At 37.2% G+C, this 19,883-nt stretch overlaps 1 protein-coding gene across 2 annotated transcripts; it reads left to right on the forward strand.

The window, feature by feature from the left end:
* Positions 1–9,231: 9,231 nt before the first annotated feature.
* LOC148864179 (uncharacterized) lies at positions 9,232–18,342 on the forward strand. Of its 2 annotated transcripts, none has more exons than XM_088974506.1 (20): positions 9,232–9,486; positions 9,567–9,615; positions 9,706–9,857; positions 10,393–10,479; positions 10,554–10,691; positions 10,808–10,933; positions 11,042–11,143; positions 11,251–11,370; positions 11,477–11,587; positions 13,585–13,638; positions 13,906–13,989; positions 14,247–14,342; positions 15,042–15,131; positions 15,223–15,314; positions 15,411–15,528; positions 16,427–16,515; positions 16,597–16,687; positions 16,764–16,855; positions 17,141–17,430; positions 18,093–18,342. In XM_088974506.1, exons 1-20 carry the CDS (start codon positions 9,454–9,456, stop codon positions 18,119–18,121), a joined length of 2,043 nt encoding a protein of 680 aa, XP_088830632.1. In that variant the 5' UTR covers positions 9,232–9,453; the 3' UTR covers positions 18,122–18,342. The 2 variants fall into 2 exon arrangements, with proteins under 2 accessions (XP_088830632.1, XP_088830633.1); XM_088974507.1 differs by having other exon boundaries at positions 9,314–9,486; positions 11,042–11,140.
* The last annotated feature ends 1,541 nt before the right edge of the window (positions 18,343–19,883 follow it).

Genomic DNA, 19,883 nt, shown 5'->3' on the forward strand with positions numbered 1-19,883 from the left:
GTTTTGATGAAGGAAGAACCAACTAATCCAACAAAAGTTCATTATGTAAATGGCAATTCTTCATCAGCATAAAAGACCTATACTAAGGTAACCCTAGATTCTAGATCATTTAAGATTATTAACTTCAAGAAGTTACATGGTAAAAGATTATTGAAAGGTAGGAAGTACTAAACCTTCCAAAATTCAAATTTAGGACTCAGTTCTTGAGAATTCAAATGAGAAATACTCATAAGGTTCTTGAACCTCATCATACCCATGTCTAGGTTCAAAGTCTAGCTTTTTTAGAAAACTTAGGCCCCTCAACTCTACAAATAGGGATTTTGGGAAATTCAAACATATTTGGACATAGAAAATGGGTAAGTGCCCCACCTTTTCAATTTTTAGAAATTTCTAAAGATTACATATTCCGGGCAGTCTTGTGGCTGGTTGACCATGCCAATTACACAACACGTATAGCCAACTACACAACTCCTTGTTAGCCCTAGGAGTGTGAAGCAGACTAGGCATTACTAGATCTTTTCTTATATTATGGAGTATACTAGTCGTTTTCTATTGGGAAACTCAAAATTTGGCTTGAGGCAAACCTATAGGGTGTTCTATAATAGTTTTAGCATGGTTTATGTGTGCATTAAACCTCCTAAAATTCAAAATTTGAAGTCAATTCTTGAGAACTCAAAGGAGAAATGTCCTTGGGGTTCTTGGACATTAACGTACCCATGTCTAGGTTCGAATTTTTGTTTTTTAGAAAACTTGGGCTTCACAACTCTATAAATAAGAGTGTTGGGGGCCTTAGAGGCAACAAGGAGTTCAAGGAAGAAGAGAGCAAGTGAGTGGAAGCTCTCTCTCTCTCTCTTGTAGAGAGCAGTCCACTTAAGTTTAAGTTCTAGAGAACCAAATTCTGCAAGTGTGGTGAGTTCTAGCAAGGGTGACCTCTTCCCTTTGAAAATACACCTAAAAAAGAGCCTCTGGTTCAAGTTTGGTGTTCGTTGGAGCTCCCTAGAGGTCGTGAGAAAGTTTCATAGATGCCTAGTTCATCATCTTTACGAAGCATCAGTGTCCATATTCCCCACTTCGAGTAGTTTCCTACACTCCCATCATCTTCTTAGCTTCTGGTTGTTTTCATTCTATAAATAAGTCTTCTTACTCTATGTTCAGTGCTTTAATCTTGCTCAAATTAGTGTGATTTTCTTGTTATGATAGTCATGAGGTAGCACTGGTACAAATCTCTCATTAGCTCATACCCATATTATTTGAAGTCAAAATAAGATCCATTAAATAGGAACAATCCCACTAGTTATGAAAATTAATCTTTATTTGTTTGATTACATTATTCTTATCTATACATCATATATAATTCTCTTATGTTTCCAATGAATTATATAGAAATGATTTTTATATTTATGTTTGCATATCATGTGGCTTTGCACCTAGGAAAATAGTTTTGGGGACCTATGAGGATAAATTCTACTCTCCTTAAATCTAGTAAATGAGGTGGGTTGACTAGTTAAAGTTGGAGTACCCTATACTTAAGTAGGATAAAATAATAGAAATTAACTCCAAAAAAATGAAGTAATATATGTTGGAAGTTTGATTCTAGGGAGGTGTGGTGCATAAAACCATCCACACATAATGGAAACAAAAAAGAAAAAACATCTATAAATCCATAAAGAAAAAACTTAGACAACATCATAAAACAATAAAGTTCAATAAGAATAAAATAAAAGTGGTTTTCCCAAAATTATATAGGCCAATCCACATCTAACACGTGGCCACCTTGGGTCACCTTGTCCTTACACAAGCCTTGGAGGGTAGTTGTGGCATTTCACCCCAGCCTTAATGATAAGCCTTTATATGGGGCGTTGAGATCTTGGTCAAGCACTTGGGCTCATTAAATGCCCAAGTAACACTTGGCCACATGGCCCCAACCTTAATAAGACTCGCACGTGCAAACCCATTATATGATGCTCTTAATGCTACCATTAATGACCCCTCACCTATAAATTGGGTTGGGAGGCTGTAAGTACCTCCCTTATACGCTCTACAACTCTTGCTATTGCTCTTGCTTTCACCTCAGCTCTTTTATCGCATTGTCTAACTTAACCATCAAAATCATCACCCTTGGAACTACACCCTTAGGCCTTTGACATCTTTTTATGCTCACAATTGGGACCCTTGGCCTGTTCATCTCAGATGTTCTCGAACTACTGCCATAACCATCTTTAGTAACACCAATTGGCATCATTTGTGGGAGCGATAAACAACTGAGTCACTATGGGCAATAGACATGATGCATGTGCTGCTAACACTTCAAGTAAGGAAATCACTCTCATTTGAGATGCAATTCCCCACCTACTCCTTAGGATCATGACACCTAGGAGCAATTTCAACAATTGATGGAACCAGTTACCCTCCTTGTTGACAAGGTACACCATTTGCAACAACCAATGAGTTGCCAATGTCAAAGTGATTAACCTGTCAATGCCAATGATCACCTTAGCATGAGAATCATCAATCCATCATCTCTAAGCCAATGCTTTGGGAGCCACACCAATAATGATTTCAACTCTGAGGCAAAAAGAAATAATCTCGAATACATCAACACTTTCGTGTGAATACTGGTCACCATACTAGCCATCACTCCTCAAAGCCCTAAGGAAACCTGGGTGGCAACAGGGGTCATCCCACTAACAACCAATAGGGTGAAACAAGATGTCAATCCGTCCCATCGATCTCGATATTTGACCTCTATGACTAGCTAAATAGTCACCATGATTAGAGGGGGGGTGCACCTACAACATCGAGACATGCCCAAAATGACTCACAATCATCACACGTCAAAGAGACACCTGTAGGCAATCTCTCACAAAGCAACCACGACAAAAGGTTCAACGAGCTAGCCACCCATCTTTGTGCTATCCGAGCCGAAATCAAGAAAGCCAATGAGGGCATAATGAACACCTCCAATCATATGAACTTGGTAGGTAAGAGGGACACCTTCATCGATGAGGTTGCCTCTTAGCCACTATGACCAAACTTCAAGTCTCCTTACTTGGAGACTTATGATAGCATAATCAACCTAAGGGATCACAACAAAGTTCCTTGGAGACCATGCTACTCTATGGGTTCTCCAACACCATGATGTGTCAAGCTTTTCATGCCACACTAAAGAAGGAAACTCTACATGGTTTTTAGGTCTTCCCCTATTCAACAACTCGTGGGACCAATTTGCAAACCTAGTCATTTCCTATTTTGTAAGAATTAGATGATGCCAAAAAACCTTGGACAGCTTGATGGCAACCAAATAAAAGTCAAATGAATTGCTTTGAGATTATATTCAACACTTTAATGCCAAGGCCTTAGAGGTTAAGGACCTTGACTAGACTATTGTCGCTTCAACGGTCATCAACGGCTTGAGCTCATTGCCTTTCAACATTTTTTTGGCTAATAAACCACCTTAGTCCATGGATAACCTCTTGACTATAGTCAAGAAGTACATTAATGCTTAAAAATGCTCAAGCCAACAAGTGTCCTATGGAAGAAGACTAGGTAGACAAGAGGCTTGGTTGCTCAAATATGAATAAACTTAATATGCCTAAGCAAGCTCCACCATCATAGGAGAGCTAAACTCCATTAAACTAGGGGTGTAAATGGATTGAATTCGAATCGAATCAGGCAATATCTGATTTTGAATCCGATATCCGAATCCAATTTGATATTCGATAGATATTGAAAATTAATATTTGAATTCGAATTCGATTAAATATTCAAATATTCGATTCAATTTTAATTCGACCAATTAATTATTATAGGTAATTAATAAATATTTTAAATAAATATTTTATTTATATAAATATATAAATAATTTATAATTTAATTATTACATACATAAAATATATAAACATTTAAATATGTTATATATTATATATACGAATTAAATAGTCAATCAAATTTGGATATTTATTGAATTGGACCATGTCATATCCAAATTCAATCGATTAGATATTCAAATCATCCGAATTTGATTTGATTATGTCAAATCTCAAATTCAAAATCGAATTTTCAAATACTGTTGACACTCCTACACTCAATACCTCCCAAAGCCATATTGATGAACCTACAATTTATCTATATTTTATGAGGTGTTTGCATGAAATTTTATGCTGGTTTAATTAGATTTTGCCCTATTTTAGTTTAATTGCAAGAAAGATTTCAGGGGGAGCCAAATCAACAAAAAGAAGGCAAAAGTAAGAAAAGAAAGCCCAAAATTTATCAAGTTCAGCCCGGCCCAGCCATGAGAGCAAGGGAGTTTCATTCGGTCCAAGTAGTGCAAGCTAACTCTTTGGAAAACCCAAGGGAAGAAGCCTAGCAAGAAGGAAATTTCGGCCCAGCCCATTTTTAGCCCAAATAACAGCCTAGAGTGTAGCCCACATGAGCTCAAAAGCAAGCTAAGTTGTAGCCCAAATAGCAGCCCAAAGGGAGCTAGGGGCGGCAACTCCTAGAAGTTTCTTGAAGAGAATGAGGGAACACTCTAGAAAGTTCATGAGGGGTGTAATACACCCAATTCTAGAGACTTCAAGAAAGGGCAAGAGCCCCCTTGAAAAACTATATAAGGAGGCCTCTAGGAGGGGGGAGAGGTGTTCAATTGCTTGAGAGGAAGGCTATCCCACTCTTAGAGGTTCGGCCACCTTGAGAGAAGAGAAGAGAAGAAGGCTAGGCGCAAGGAAGAAGAAGAAGAAGGGCTGAAGGAAGTTCAAGACAAGCAAGCTAGAAGAGAAGGTGAGTTCGAATTGAGGGTTTGTGATTCAAAGATCTTTTGTAATAACTCAATTGTAGTTTCATTCTCTTTTGATTCGAATTCAGTTTCTTTGTTATATTTTCTTTCTTCTTTCTCCTTTTTTTTTTCCATTCTTCCTTGATGTATTTCAGCTTGTAAAATTTCAGTTCAGCAATCTAATTCTTTTTTATTCATTCAAATGGTCATGAATTGTACTTGAAGTTTCTTGAATAAAGGTGTTATTGTAGATTAATTCGGCCAACTAACCTTCAAAACTCAGATCTGAATTCTCAGATCTGAGATTGCAAGATCTGAATTGCTTGAAAGAGAATTCAGATCTGCAATTTTCAGATTGGCCGAATTAATCTACAGCTTGGAATTCCTAGAGTGCTTGAGAGAGACTCTAGGAATTCAGATCTACTATTCAAGAACTGAATTGAGTGCAAGGTTAGAGATAACTTGCACAATTCAGTTGGTGATCAATTCAGATTTGAATTGATGCCTTAGAAGTGTTTGAAGAAATGCATGCATGGGGATTAGATTCTTGCTAGAGATAGAAGAACCGTCACTCATGCATAGGATGAACATGCGCTTGAGAGAGGTTGTTCATGACCTTGGGGTTTCACCAAACCAAGGCTCAATCATGATTTATTCGAATGATCCAAATTGATAGATTGCTGAATTCTGAGATTGACATTTACTGCTTACTCTTCTAACCTGATTTGAAGGCAATTGGGCCAATGATTTAGATAGATTTTAATTTAGGATTTTTTTTAGCTTTCATTAAAGTTTTGATTTATTTGTTGATTAGATAAGAAGTGCTCAATTTAGTATTGGTAATTGTTTCCTAAATCCTCGTGGGGACGATACTTCACTCACTACTTTATTACTTGAACGGCTAGTGCACTTGCTAGTGTCACAATGAGCCACACATCACATATGGCTCTTTAGATGGCATCCTCTTCTACGATGCCTTCGAGACAATGAAATTGACCATAGATTAACTCCAGCCTATCGATGTGCCTCTAGTCAGGTTCTCCAGGGCAATGGTCAAGTCAGAGGGTAAAATCGTTCTCCCAATTATGGCAGTAACCAAACCCACCAAAACACTCTAATGATTGAGTTTCTGGTTGGAAAGGTTGGCTCAACTTACAATGCCATCATTGGATAACCTTCCTTGCATTCCATAAAGGCAGTGGTATCCTCCTACCACTATGTGATGAAGTTCCCTATCAAACACGAAATTGAAGTAGTTAGTGGTGATGAACACACCACCCACCAATGTTATGTAGTGGTTCAAGGGAAAAACAAAGAGAAACCTTACATGTAAAAGGTCTCGGCCTCATAAATGAATAGAAGATAGTTGATGCCAATTTGTGAAAGACCTCTTCGTTGTACCCCTAACGAGGCCAATCCTGAAAAAATCATACAAATCGAGTCCCTTCTCCCAAATGACATACGCTCCAAACCAATAAGTCTCTTCAAAGCCAACATTGACGTATTTGCTTGGTTTTCTACTGATATGTCAGGAATTAGCCACGTGGCTGTTATTCACAAGTTAAGTGTGGATCTCAGTTGTAAGCCAATTCGATAAAAGAAGGTAAACTTTGCATTAGAGCGATGGAAAGTGATGAATAAGGAAGGGGACAATTTTCTTAAAGTTGATTTCATCAAAGAGGTATATTATCCTAATTAGTTGGCCAACATAGTTATGGTAATTAGGGATAATGGCAAATGCCATATTTGCATTGATTTCACAAATCTAAATAAAGTTTGCCCTAAAGACATCTTTCCCTTGCCTTGGATCGATCGCCTCATTAATGCCTAAGGCTGTAAGTCAGCCCGGGTTAGGTCGGGTTGCGGCCAACCCTAGCCTAACCCTAAGTTCTAAACCCCAACCCTAACCCTAACCCAACCTGACCTTCAACCCAACCCTAACCCTAACTCTAACTAAATTTCTTCAACCCTAACCCAACCCAATCCAACCTGAAGCCAATTTCGAGTTGGGTTGGGCCCAACCTAACCTTCTTCTCATCCCTTAAAACCTCATAGAATTTATCATTTTAGATCTTAACTAAAGTTTCACTACACATATTAGTCCTATGTTTCATTAGTATTTGTTTGTTGACATTTTCTTGTTCTTTTGGTAGAAAAAAAAAAAACTATTAGAAATGACTATAGTTTATTATGAGTTATGACTTACGATAGATCTTTCTTGGGCATTAAACAACATAGAGAAGATGAAGAATAAAATTTTCAAAAAACATACAATAATGTTATTAATGTTTTAGTCTTTCTGGTTAGGATTAGGTGAAGTGATTATCTTAAAAGAAATACATGATATTATGTGGTTGGGGCTATACAAATATTATGCATCTAAACAAATCAATGTATGTTATATATTACATATAACATATATTTATATATGACATGTACTATAGAGTGGGGTTCGGGTTGGGTCGGATTGGCTAAGGGGTCAACCCTAACCCAACCCGAAGTAAAGTCGGGTTCATGAATTTCAACCATAACCCTAACCCGAACATCAACCCGTCCCAACCCAGCCCGAGTTGCAGCCTTATTAATGCCACCTCAAGGTATGAGCTCCTTCTTTTCATGATTGTTTCTGGTATGGTTTGTTGTTCATTACTATCATAGTTTTTATAAATGAAGGTGACACATGTAGATCCTATATAGATGCACGAAGCAACGAGTACAAGCTACAACAACTAGAAATGTGGTGGGGCATGACACAACAACGGTGGGTAGCAAAAGAATTTGCTAATGAAGAAACCTTTCAACAAACATCGCTAGAGTGAAAGAAAGAAGAGTTCTCACTTCTTTCCCATTTAACCCATCTCTTTGACTGTTTTTTTTTTCATTGCTAGATATATATTTAGTTAGGAAGAGGGAATCTACTGTGCCAACTAGTTCCCCTTCTCTTACTTTTGGTGTGTTGTGAAGTGGTTGGAATTGAAGGGAAAATCCCTTTGAGTTCAAGCACACTAGATCCAGAGTGTCTCACATCCCTTTGGGTATGCACAACTACAAGTGATGTAAGGTGGGTTTGGTTTGGTTAGGGATATGCTACCAACAAAATGCTCCCAACACTTTCTCTACATACCATTGTAGTTATACATCGGGAACATCCCTTATTATTCATGGAGATGTTCCCAATATGCATATGTAGTGGCCAGTTAGAACATACTGGGAGTGTATTTATTTGCAGCGGATCCAAATTTGGGTGTAATGACCAATTTTGAAATCTGAACCCTTGGTCTTGATAGCTTTACTGGATTTGCTCCTCCTAGAGCGTTCCTTACATCGACCTCACAACATGTTCTAGCCACGAATCGGAATTTGCACCTCACAAAACACACCTTACACCGATCTCATAGCCCTATCCCACCGTGTTGGGAACATCTCCCTATGAGGCTATGAATAACAATACACAATACGGGAGATGTTACTGATGTGCAATTGGAAGACATTGTGGGGGTGGTGTGAGGAGTGGTCGACTCACATTCATAACATCTCCCATACTTGTATGTCATTATTCGGCCCCGCTTGTTTATTGATAAAATAAAGGGGAGAAACTTTATAGCATATTTTTTGCATTAGCTACTGGGCCCTACAATAAAGAGAGCTTCACTTACTTGAGTAAAACTAATCCATCTCCCATAAGTTACTTTTGCACATGAGGGAAGAATTATAAAACATAATGGAACAAGTTTGATAAAAAGATAATTAATTTTGCTGACATTTATAAATAGATAATTATATTATTTAGAAATCAAAAGAACATGGATAAATAAAATTACTCAGGTATATGTTGCCGAAAAAACATTTACTTAAATAAATACACTTACCTTGCAAAACTATAAACGAACGAACATGGCCTTGAGTGAAAATATCTCCAATTCACGTGAGATGTGACTATGAGGTCAAGGTAAGGAGTTCAAGTCACCCCCCCCCCCCCCCACAAGATTGCCCCCCACAATGTCCCATAGCACATCTCGTTACATACTGGGAACATCTCCCAATAATGATATCATCATTTATGGTATTATCATCGGGAGATGTTCCCAATACACAACAGGGATGTGCTGTGGGACGTTGAGGGGGAGGGGGAGATGATTTGATCTTGGTGAGAAGTGCCACGAACTAGATCGCAATTCATGCCTTGTATTGAACGGAATGGGATCTGCTCCTCACACATGGGTGACTCAAAGGCACATGAGTCCAACATTGCCCCGTAAATAATAACATACAAGTATGGGAGATGTTCCCCATGCATGATAAGATGTGTGTGTGAAGCGCCCTTTGTGAGGAATAGATCCGATCTCGCATTGAACGTGTCTCAAGTGATATAAATATTTAGCCCACAAAAAAAAAAGTAATATAAATATCTAAAGAGTAAGCCACGTTATTATTAGTAATGGGTCGGCCTAGATTGAACCACATTGAACCGCTGTGCGCCGAGCCATCGTCAAGTGACTCGAGACAATTGAAACATTTCGTGGCTTTTCGAACCCTAAAATAACGTCGCGTCGTCGCCCTGTATATAAAATGGTAACTTGCGTTCACTTCACTCTCCTCTATTCGTAAAACCCTAAAAAAGTTTGTAGGGTTTTTGCAGTTCTCTCCTCTGAACCTTCAGTCCACATCGTCCTTTCTACACCATGGGCAAATCCAGCAAGAAGTCTGCGACTCAAGTGCGTATATCTCTTTTTCATTCGTTTTCATTGCTTTTGTTTCGCAAATTCGTGACTGTTAATGTTGTGATTCCATGCAGGTCGCTCCGGCAGCTGTTGTTGCTGCACCATCAAAGTCAGCGAAGAAAGGTTTGGAAGAACCTATCTGCTTACCACTTCGGATTTGATTGTTTTTCTGGTTTAAACCTAAAGTGGGTGTTCGGTTGCTCTTGTTTATAGGGAAGAGGGGTGCAGAAGAATCTTTGGAGAATCAGGCGAGTGTTAAGAAGCAGAAGATAGAGGCGCTTCAGAAACAGAAGAGTGGGATTAAAACAAAGAAGAAGAAAGAGGAAACCAGTAGTTCTTCTGAGTCCGAAGATGAGAAGCCAAAGGTCTGGTTTGTGCTGCCTATGTTTTCTTGGTTTTCATTTCCGTTATTCATTATATGCTTCATTAAGTAGTATTTGGACCGGAGAAGGTTTTGTTCTTTTGCCACCTGTACAACAATAGAATAGAGCACAGACATGCTTAATTAAGGAATAAAGGCCGATAAAACAGGGGCAATAAAATAGCACAAAGACGCATTTTTAAGCGCAGGTTGCTCTTTAGCTTCATAAAAGAGTTTCTATGTGATACTTCACCAAAGCTTGGCGTTGCCTCACCTTTCTCTCTCTCATTCTCCCCCTACCCCCACACGAACCAGATCTTGTTCCATAATTGTGTCGAATAACGCATTTATCATCTTTATTTATGTACTTTCTATCTAGTATTTTTCATGTTGCCTTACAGGCTTAGATACTTGGTCTGTTTTATTAGAGTTGAATAGTTGATGCCTAAAATATTTTTTGACCAGATATGTGGTATGTAAGTCATCTGTGCTTTTGTTGACTGTGATTGATTACGTTATTCATAAATTTGTAATTTTAGGCTAAGGTAGCACCACCAAAGAAGGGCAGTGAAGCAGTGAAGCCAGCTGCTAAAGAATCCAGTAGTGAAGAATCCTCTTCTGATGAGGTGAGCTTGATATTTAACCAACTTTGTTGGTTCTATAAATGTTTGCGGTGTTTTTTTAACTTTTGATGTTTCAGGAGCCTGTTGTGAAAGCTGCTGTACCTACCAAAAAGCAGCCGCCCTCTGTTGCTAAGAATGGCCCTGTTGGAAAACCTGCTAAGAAAGGAAAACCAGCCACCAGTTCTGAATCTTCTTCTGATGATAGTGATGAGGAAGTGGGTATTCACTTATAATGCTTTGTCCTATGATCATGAATAGTTTATTGATCAGAGAATAGATATTCATTTTGGTTTTACATCTGTTTTGAGTATATATAACCCTGTGTACGCAGGACCCTAAAACCAAGGGTAAAAAACTACCAGTTGCTGCTAGTAAGAATGGTTCTGCAGTAGTTACCAAGAAAAAAGATGAATCAAGCGATGATTCTGATTCAGACAGCAGCTCAGATGAAGATGATGTGAGTAATTAGTTGTTGATTTATGATGTTCTATTTCACAGTTCGTGGGGGATACATAACATTATTATCTGAAAGATTTTAATGCCAATCACTTATCATCATGTGCAGAAGCCGGCAGCAAAGAAATTGCCAGCTGCTGCTGCAGTTCCCAAGAAGAAAGATGAATCAAGTGATGATTCTGATTCAGATAGCAGCTCAGATGAAGATGTTGTGAGATTATTTGTTGATTTATGTTGCTCTACTTAAGTGTTCATGGGGGAATTCATGACATTATAGTCAAGAAATTTATACAACTTGTCACTTATTATCATTTACAGAAACCATCAGCAAAGAAACAGCCTGCTGCTGCTGCAAAGAATGGATCTGCTGCAGTTCCCAAGAAGAAGGTGGAATCAAGTGACAGCTCAGATTCAGATGATAGCTCAGATGAAGATGATGTGAGTGATTATTTGTTGTTTTATGTTTCTCTACTTCAGTGTTCACGGGGAATTCATGACATGATTGTCAAGAAATTTATCACTGATCACTTATTATCATGCACAGAAACCATCAGCAAAGAAACTGCCTGCTGCAAAGAATGGCTCTACTGCAGTTCCCAAGAAGGTGAAATCAAGTGACAGCTCAGATTCAGATGATAGCTCAGATGAGGATGATGTGAGTATTGGGGTTACCATTTGAAAAATGTTCCTGTTTTGCTGAGTTTTAACATTTTTTAATGTAAAAAAAGAGTTCTTAGTTTTATTCTGTTGCAAAAGAAAATAATAATGTTCATAAATCTCTATTCCATGTGATGGCCATTGTGCATGCTGTTAGGGGGATTTGCTTCATTTCAATTTATTGTTGCTTTTGGTTTCATTGTTTTGTACAGTCATTATCCATTGTTTTTCAAGTGACAGCTTAGTTTTATTTCTTTTGACTTCTTAATCATGGATGATAGCCAAATATGCCTGCTGCAAAAGTTCACTGTATTTCGCTTAACTTTGGCATTTTATTGCCCTTCTTTTTTTAATGATGGTGTAGTTTAAGTGTCACCTAGATATTGACCAGGTGTCTCCTTAAGGCACTTTGGAGGCATTGTTACCCAGGCATCCAACTAGGTATGCAGCACTGATACAAACATTTTAGTAGGGGTGGACAAGGAGTTATTCTCCTTTTTTATATAGATGGAGATGGGTGATTGAAAAGACGACTGTTAAAAATAATGTTTTTGTTGGTAAAGCCATACTAGGTAAAAATAATGTTAATAGGAGAGCCAACTAGGTAAAGCCATACCATAGTAAACATTATCATTTTTCCATTGTTGTAAGTCCTGTTGCTTCTTTTTGTCTTGTTGTCTTATACCTGCTTATTGATAACGGGGAGTTTCATTCGTTGTAAGTGGAGATCCCTTCAATATAGAAAGTCTATAATGGTGGTTATTGTTCCGATGATAATATCAACCCCTTGAAAATGAGAAATATGTTGGAAGTTTTTAAATTTTATGTTGGTTTACTGCAACAATTCCATAATATAATGATTCATAAAATGTGTAAATATTAAACATTGGGTATAACTAGTAATATTTTAGACATAATTGAACATACTTCTTTAAAATATTGTATCAGTATAAATTGATGTGACACTGTTTATCAAAAAAGTGATATAATCTTTTTGAAATGATATACTATTGTAAGATAATTTCATTCTCAACATAGAATAAAGTCAAGGGTTAAAATTATTATTAGATGCTACAAGTGACATGAATATTGTCCAATGGTACCTGTTATTGATATTCAGGTTGTAAATATTATTTTGTTATGGGATAGGCATATGGCATCGCGGTGCTTGTGTCACTTCAGTTGATGTTTTTTATGATAATTGGCACTTCAATCAATGTTGTACTTAAAAATTATATTTTATATCCCAAACTTGTTAGTGATGGAACATACATCATACTCTGGTTGAAAAGAGCCGGAAGATGCTATCTGGTTACTCAGAGCCTCATTATTTTCTGATCATTCATCTCTGCAGTCCTGTGTTTTCTCTCCTCATCAGCACCATACAATTAGAAAAAATACTACATTATTATTCTTTATTTAATATAAAAGTTGTTATTTACATAGAGATATTTTCTTAATGTTATTTTATTGTTTATCCTGTTTTTCAGGTAAATAACTGGAAGCATCACTTATGTAGCTGAACAATAATTTGTAGAAACCTATAGTATGAAGAAAAGAATCACTAATAATGATAAGCTCAAAAGTATATTAAAAGAAATTATTTGGATAGTACTAAATAAAACTTATTGAAAACAATGTAAAAGATATTGAAGCACCACAGGATATGTTGAGATGTATTTCAGTATTGTTTTATCTTAGTGTACCTGTGAAAATAAAATGTTAAGAAATGTCATTTTTTTAAACATGGACTTGTCAGTGTTTTGTATGACATTGTAAATTAATTGATGTACTTGTACAGATATATAACTATCATGATATTTTGAATCAAAGTTGATATGAATGTATGCTCGTAATCACTGTCTGTATATCGTCAAAATGTATGCCAATTGTTTTCGAGGATAAACCATAAAATTATCTGTGGTTGTGCTGTATTTAGTTTTTTCTGTTTTATTCTGTTTGTTTTTTAATCATGATTGTGATATTTTGATCCAGGCTCCCCCATCCAAGAAGGTTGTCCCTACAAAAAGACTTGCAAGCACCAAACAGGTGACCCACCTCTTTGAATTCTCCAATTTGTTGCATGCATTACTCCTTCATAATCACTATATAAGCATCCCATGTGGCTGAGGATAATAATATGGCTTTGGCCTTTTATTGTGGCATGATATTTATTTTCTTGATGAATTCTAATGTGATCTGTTCATTGTTTTGTACATCATGTTGCATTTTCTGTATTGACATATCAAATTCTTGGGTATTGCTGGATGTTGATGCTGAAAAGTGGTATTTTCCATATTTTTACTTGACACAAAGGTTGATGCCAAGAAGGATGAGAGTGAGGATGATGAAAGCTCCGAGAGTGATGAAGAGCCTCAGAAGAAAAAGCTGAAAGCCCCGGTATATATTTATGATCATTACTCATTATGGTTTTCTTTTTTGTTTCTTCTTACTTCTCTTGGAGTTAATTTTCTATTATGACTTGTATGGAGCAGCCTTCTGTTTCTGCAAATATTGGAAAGCCTAAAAAAAAGGACATGTTTTATCTAACCAATGGACAATATGCTGGAATACTCACTTAACTACTTGTTCTTTTAACTCGCTTTCATTTTAACTTTTGAAAAATATTCCACTGATTAAACCTTGTTGCTTAGCAGCCTACCAAGGTATCAAAGGAGAGTAGCAGTTCTGAAGAGGAGTCATCTGAGGAGGAAAGTGAGGAGGAGCAAGACACCAAAACTCCAAAGAAAAATGTAAGTGGTTCCCAGGAAAACATTATTTGCTCATGTATTTTTTAAGTACGCTATTGCTAGTGAATTATTGCATTGTTAAATTGTAAAGGAAAATTTATTTGGGCATGAGTGAGATTGTATAATATTCCATGTGGTATGACAAGATATGATATCAAGGTTGCCAAAGGATCTTCAGTTAAAAATAACGTTCTTTATTATTCTTGTGCAGAATGTGTACTTTTAGTCCCTGTATTTTGCATTCTATTATCTCTCTATTTCCTAATTGCTTATGGAAAGACAGATTCTATTTTTAATTAAAAAAATTAACCATTGATACCTCTTTGTATGTACGGATCAGGTAGTGTGTGCTGGCTGAAAGTAGCAACTCATTGTGATTATCATCTAAGAGATAGATTCTAAATATATGCAGTTGGCTACATCAATCCTGTTTTGAACCCTTATGTTTTGTTTAATGCCATATCTATTGCTATATTAGCAACTAGTAAATGAAAAATGTGTAATCCGTTTGGATTTGCACTTCTGTGATAAAGGGCTTTCTGTAATTTAGGTGCCATTTCTTAGTTGTTTGGGGAAATGACCCAGGTTCCAATTATGCAATTTTCTAAAATTTGCTCACAAAATGGAAGATTTTTCAATTTCACATGATAGCCTTGATGTCATGTGTTTCTAATTGAATGTATTGTATTGAAATATTTTTAGGCCAAAGAAGACAGTGATGAAGAAATGGTAGATGCTGCCTCACCTAAGGAAAATATTAAGAAAGCTGATGCAAAATCTGCAAAGAAAGCTGTAGGCTTTTACTTTGTTTGATTGCTAATTTGGTTATTATAATGAACTTTTTCATGCAATGTTCGACCATTTTTTTCTGTATATTGTGCAGCCCAAGACTCCTGCTACACCTCAAGTGCAAAGTACAGGGTCAAAGACATTGTTTGTTGGCAACCTTTCTTTTTCAATAGAACGGGCTGATGTGTAAGCAACCAACTATAACGTACTCTAGGCCTTGGACATTTCACTAGGGTTTCCATGATCTCATTTATGACTTATTCTTCTCTGTTTTTCCTTTAGGGAGGAATTCTTTAAGGATGCTGGGGAAATTGTTGATGTCCGCTTTGCTTCAAATGAAGAAGGGCGGTTCAAGGGATTTGGCCATGTTGAATTTGCAACTGAAGAAGCAGCAATGAAGGTAGATTCAATTTAATAGTTATTTCTTGAACTCTCTTACAATGAGGTCATACATCTGCTTCTTACATTGTTGCCTCGGGAATGTTTTTGTTATACTGTTATTAACTTTTGGCGGGTCACTTTAGACAAGGAAACTTCTTTATATCAAGTTAGTGAACGAAATTGCACTTTCACATGATTTAATGGATACAATTTATTTAAATGACTTGTACCATATAATATTCTAAAATCATGTTTGAGTCTGCACCTACAGGAGTTAGCACAAAACCATAAGATAACAAGAAAATTCTGATTTTCATTGATTCATTCTTTTATTCATCCATCTTAAATGAGCCTTGACAGTGATATGTATAGATGAACACTGAATCTATTGGTTTTTCCTGATAGTTACTTCTAACAAGTGTATGTTAATACAGAAACACTTGATAAAAATTCTTAATTATTGAAGGAATCTTCATGGTCCTACTTCATCCTGATAAAGTTGCTTGAAGGCCTCTGCCATGGTTGTAGGAATGGGAGGAACTGCTGGAAACTTTTATAATGTTTGCTACTTTAGTTAACATTTCATATCTACTGTTTTGACTTGAGAATCTTGAAGGATGTCAACATGTGCCTTGCTTTGCTAACTGCATGAGAGGACTTAAGTATATGTTGACAATGGCATCATTTTTTGATTTATGGCATCATTGTATATGTGAGATTAATATCGAAACATGATAGCTGCCTTCCTATAAGGGCCACAACTGCAACATGTTCATATGCTCAGTCCATGCACTCACTCTGTTGGTGAATTTTCCTTGATTTTTTGATAATTATGGTGCATTTACCTCATTCTATTAATTAATTTATTCTTCTTTAACAAGTTTAATCTTGTTTTTATTAAAATTTCCTTTTTGCAGGCTCTTGAGTTAAATGGGCAAGATTTGTTGGGTCGTTCAGTTAGACTTGACTTGGCTCGTGAAAGAAGCTCATATACTCCATATAGCGGGTATGGTTTTCCTGTACAATTTTCTCCTTGCCAAAAAATTGATATTATATCGAGTTTCACTGGATCTTTTTAATATTTTAGAAAAGAGAACAGTTCGTACCAGAAGGGAGGGAAAAGCCAAGGCCAGACCATATATGTACGCGGTTTTGATAAATCTGGTGGGGAGGATCAGGTAAAGCCATTCAACATGGTTGTTTCTAGATTTGCTTTTTGGAGTTGTCTTTTACACTCTTGATTGGTGACTGCAGATACGTAGCACCTTGGAAGAACATTTTGGATCTTGTGGAGAGATTACTAGAATGTCCATTCCAAAAGACTTCGACAGTGGTGCTCCCAAGGGGTATGCACATTTGATTTTCGTTTTATTCGTCTATTGTCCTTTTCCATTAATTATGTTGTAATCTTTTTTGTTGGTTGGTACAAGTAGCTTGAAGGGGACCTTGTCAACCTGAGGTTTATTAAGTGCTTTGAAATCCCTTCCAGAAAAGACTGTTTTGATGTTTTTTGCATTGTTTTCATTTCTTTTGTTTGTCAAAATCAATTTGGAGTTTTATCTGCTGTTCTTCCTCAAGAATGCCTTGTTTTGTGTGTGTTATATTATCTTTTACCATTTTTTTTGCTGCAGGATAGCATATATTGAGTTCGGTGACGGTGACAGTTTCTCAAAGGCTCTGGAATTGAATGGAAGTGAACTTGGGGATTATTCCTTGACAGTGGAAGAGGCACGACCAAGAGGTGACAGTCGTGATGGTGGTGGCAGTGGGAGAGGTGGTGGTGGCAGGAGTGGTGGTAGAGATGGTGGCCGATTTGGTGGTCGACGTGGAGGTGGTCGATCTGGTGGTGGGGGTCGATTTGGAGGTCGTGGCAGGGGACGCGGAACACCAAATAAGCCAAGCTTGGCAGCAGCTGGCACAGGTTAGGGTTTCCATCCTAGATTTACTTGCCAGATCCTTTTGAACATGAGAACCTTTCACCTGCAGTGTGATGTTTAAGAAAATGTCAAGTCCGATTGGATGTTTGAACCAGTGACCTGGGTTAGCTTTCAGGTTCCTAGCTGATTGACGGTATTATGGATTGAAGTGAACTGGTGAAACTGTGTGGCCTACCGAGCCTGTTGGGTTGTTTGGTCCGAGTGTGGCAACATTGGATATAAGTTTACTCCATATTTCTTGAATTGGGAGCTTACAATGTCTGTAAAACTGATAATATATTTTATCAGTCTGGCACCGCCCGCCCACATAACTCTTATCGTCAGTCCTATATCATTTTCTTTTGGGGGTCTTCCGTGTCTTTTCTTGTGGTCTTTTTGACTTTTCAAAGCTTCTTTATCTATTTACCAACAAAAGGAAGAAAGACCTATGCCCTAGTTTGTGTGTGTTCATCTCCAGAACAACGTCTTGCAGCGTAATTTATTTGGAAGGATATTTGTATGTCGACTTTGGCTGGGTTGCCATTAGATTCTTTAACAGACTGGACGTAACTTTGAAATATTCCTGCTCTTGAGAAATTTTATTACAATTGTTCGATATTTATGCTTTTCAAGTAATGTTCTGAAAAATCTTTCTGGCCAATGACAGGTAAGAAGACAACGTTCGATGATGAATGAACAAAAAACATGGAGGAGTTTTGGAAGTTGTTTGCCTCCTTTTCAGTTCGTAAACTGCTAGTTTTTCTTAATATGTCTTTTTGGTCATGGGTTTTTTCGTCTTTTTGGTATATTGCCTTGTAAGGTTTTTTACCATGTTTTTGACAATGCCAATTCAAGGCTTATTTTCTCTTGTTGTTGAAGGATTGAATTCAAAATTTATATATAGTACTTTAGTAGAATTCTTCCATTTTAATGAGATTATTTTTTTCTCAACCAATCATAACCGTTTCCATTGAGACTAGGTGGCCATTTTTTCTAATCGACGGAGTTCTTACTTTTTAGTGTTGGTATAAAATTATTGAAGACTCGTAGGGTATGATAATCAAGGCTCAGTTTAGAAGGACTACAAATGCAAGTCTTTCTTTCCGAAAGTGTGCCTAGATTAACAATGCAGTCGTCTTCTGGTATGAAAATATACCAACTTCAGTAACAATAGCTTTTCACTTGGTGCTTACCATGTAAGAATTGGGATTTTGCTCGACACATTGACCTCATAAAACATCCCACCGTGCATTTGGAACATCTCTACATAAATGGCAACATCCAGATAAGAGATGTTCCCCTATACCAGCCTCCCACCGTGCTGTGAGGTGTAGATTCAGACCCCAATGCCACCCTCCCGTGATCTTGATATCTAAATATCAGTCAAGTTTGTGGCATTTGCCATTTGTTATCTATCCACTTGGGCGGCGTTCATCTGGGTTGATTTATTTATCCATACTAAAGTAGCCCAGGTTAGGGTGACCGTCAGTTTTGTTGATTTGTTCCATGTGATTCTTAAGAATTTGCTTTGTATAGAGACTCATCCTATTCAATCGACGCACACACACACACACAAGATTCAAATAACTGTTACTCAAGGTTATGGCATTTCTTCATTTGAAATGTCACTACTTTTTGTATCGAAAATATCAGTCCTCTAAACCATGGCCAGTATTGCAAAGCTTGGCTGGAGACTATCAAAACTCAAGAAAATAGGTTATGGGCGGGGAGTCGTAAGGAAAAGAAATACATTAGTAACAAGAACTTGTGGGATCCAAAGCCAACCAATGGAGAGGAATATTGGCAAACAGAGAAGTCCTAACTCCTAAAACAAGGACTGTGCTGGGAAGTTGGATTAGTGGAGAACATATGATAAACATAGTTAATGATTAATGGCTGAACTCAGGACCAATAATTAACAGGATACTAAATAGGAATGGACTTAACAATGATCAATTGAATATGAGAGTAAAGGATATTATTGCTATTGACCAGAATATGAGAGTGGAAATAAAGGCAATCCCCATCCAGAGAGCTCAGCCGGAGGACAGGGCAAAATGGAATTCTAAAGATGTACTGTTCCCCCCAACATAAAGTTTTTTGTGGTTAATTTTGAAGGGAAAACTGCCAACGGAAACTCTTCTAAGAGATAGAGGAACGGTAATTGATGGAGACTGCTGCATCTTATGGGGGAGAGGCTTAGAATGTTGATTGTGATTTTTCCAGAAGTCCCCTTAATATGGGAAAAGTTATGCTTTCTATTATGGTTCATACATAAAATTAGATGTAAGAAAGCCTCAAATGCCGTTTGGGAATATTTTAATGCAAACGGAAACAGGTGAAAATGTGAAATGTAATCCTCCCATTCCAGGAACGATTAACATCAACTTTGATGCTTCAGTCTCGTCACACGGTTTTGCATTGTTTGGGTGCATTGTCAGATGGTTTTAATTCCTTC

The sequence above is a fragment of the Nelumbo lutea genome, chromosome 3 (assembly GCF_056320005.1).
Source record: "Nelumbo lutea isolate HS-2025 chromosome 3, American lotus-T2T, whole genome shotgun sequence".
Taxonomy (NCBI): domain Eukaryota; kingdom Viridiplantae; phylum Streptophyta; class Magnoliopsida; order Proteales; family Nelumbonaceae; genus Nelumbo; species Nelumbo lutea.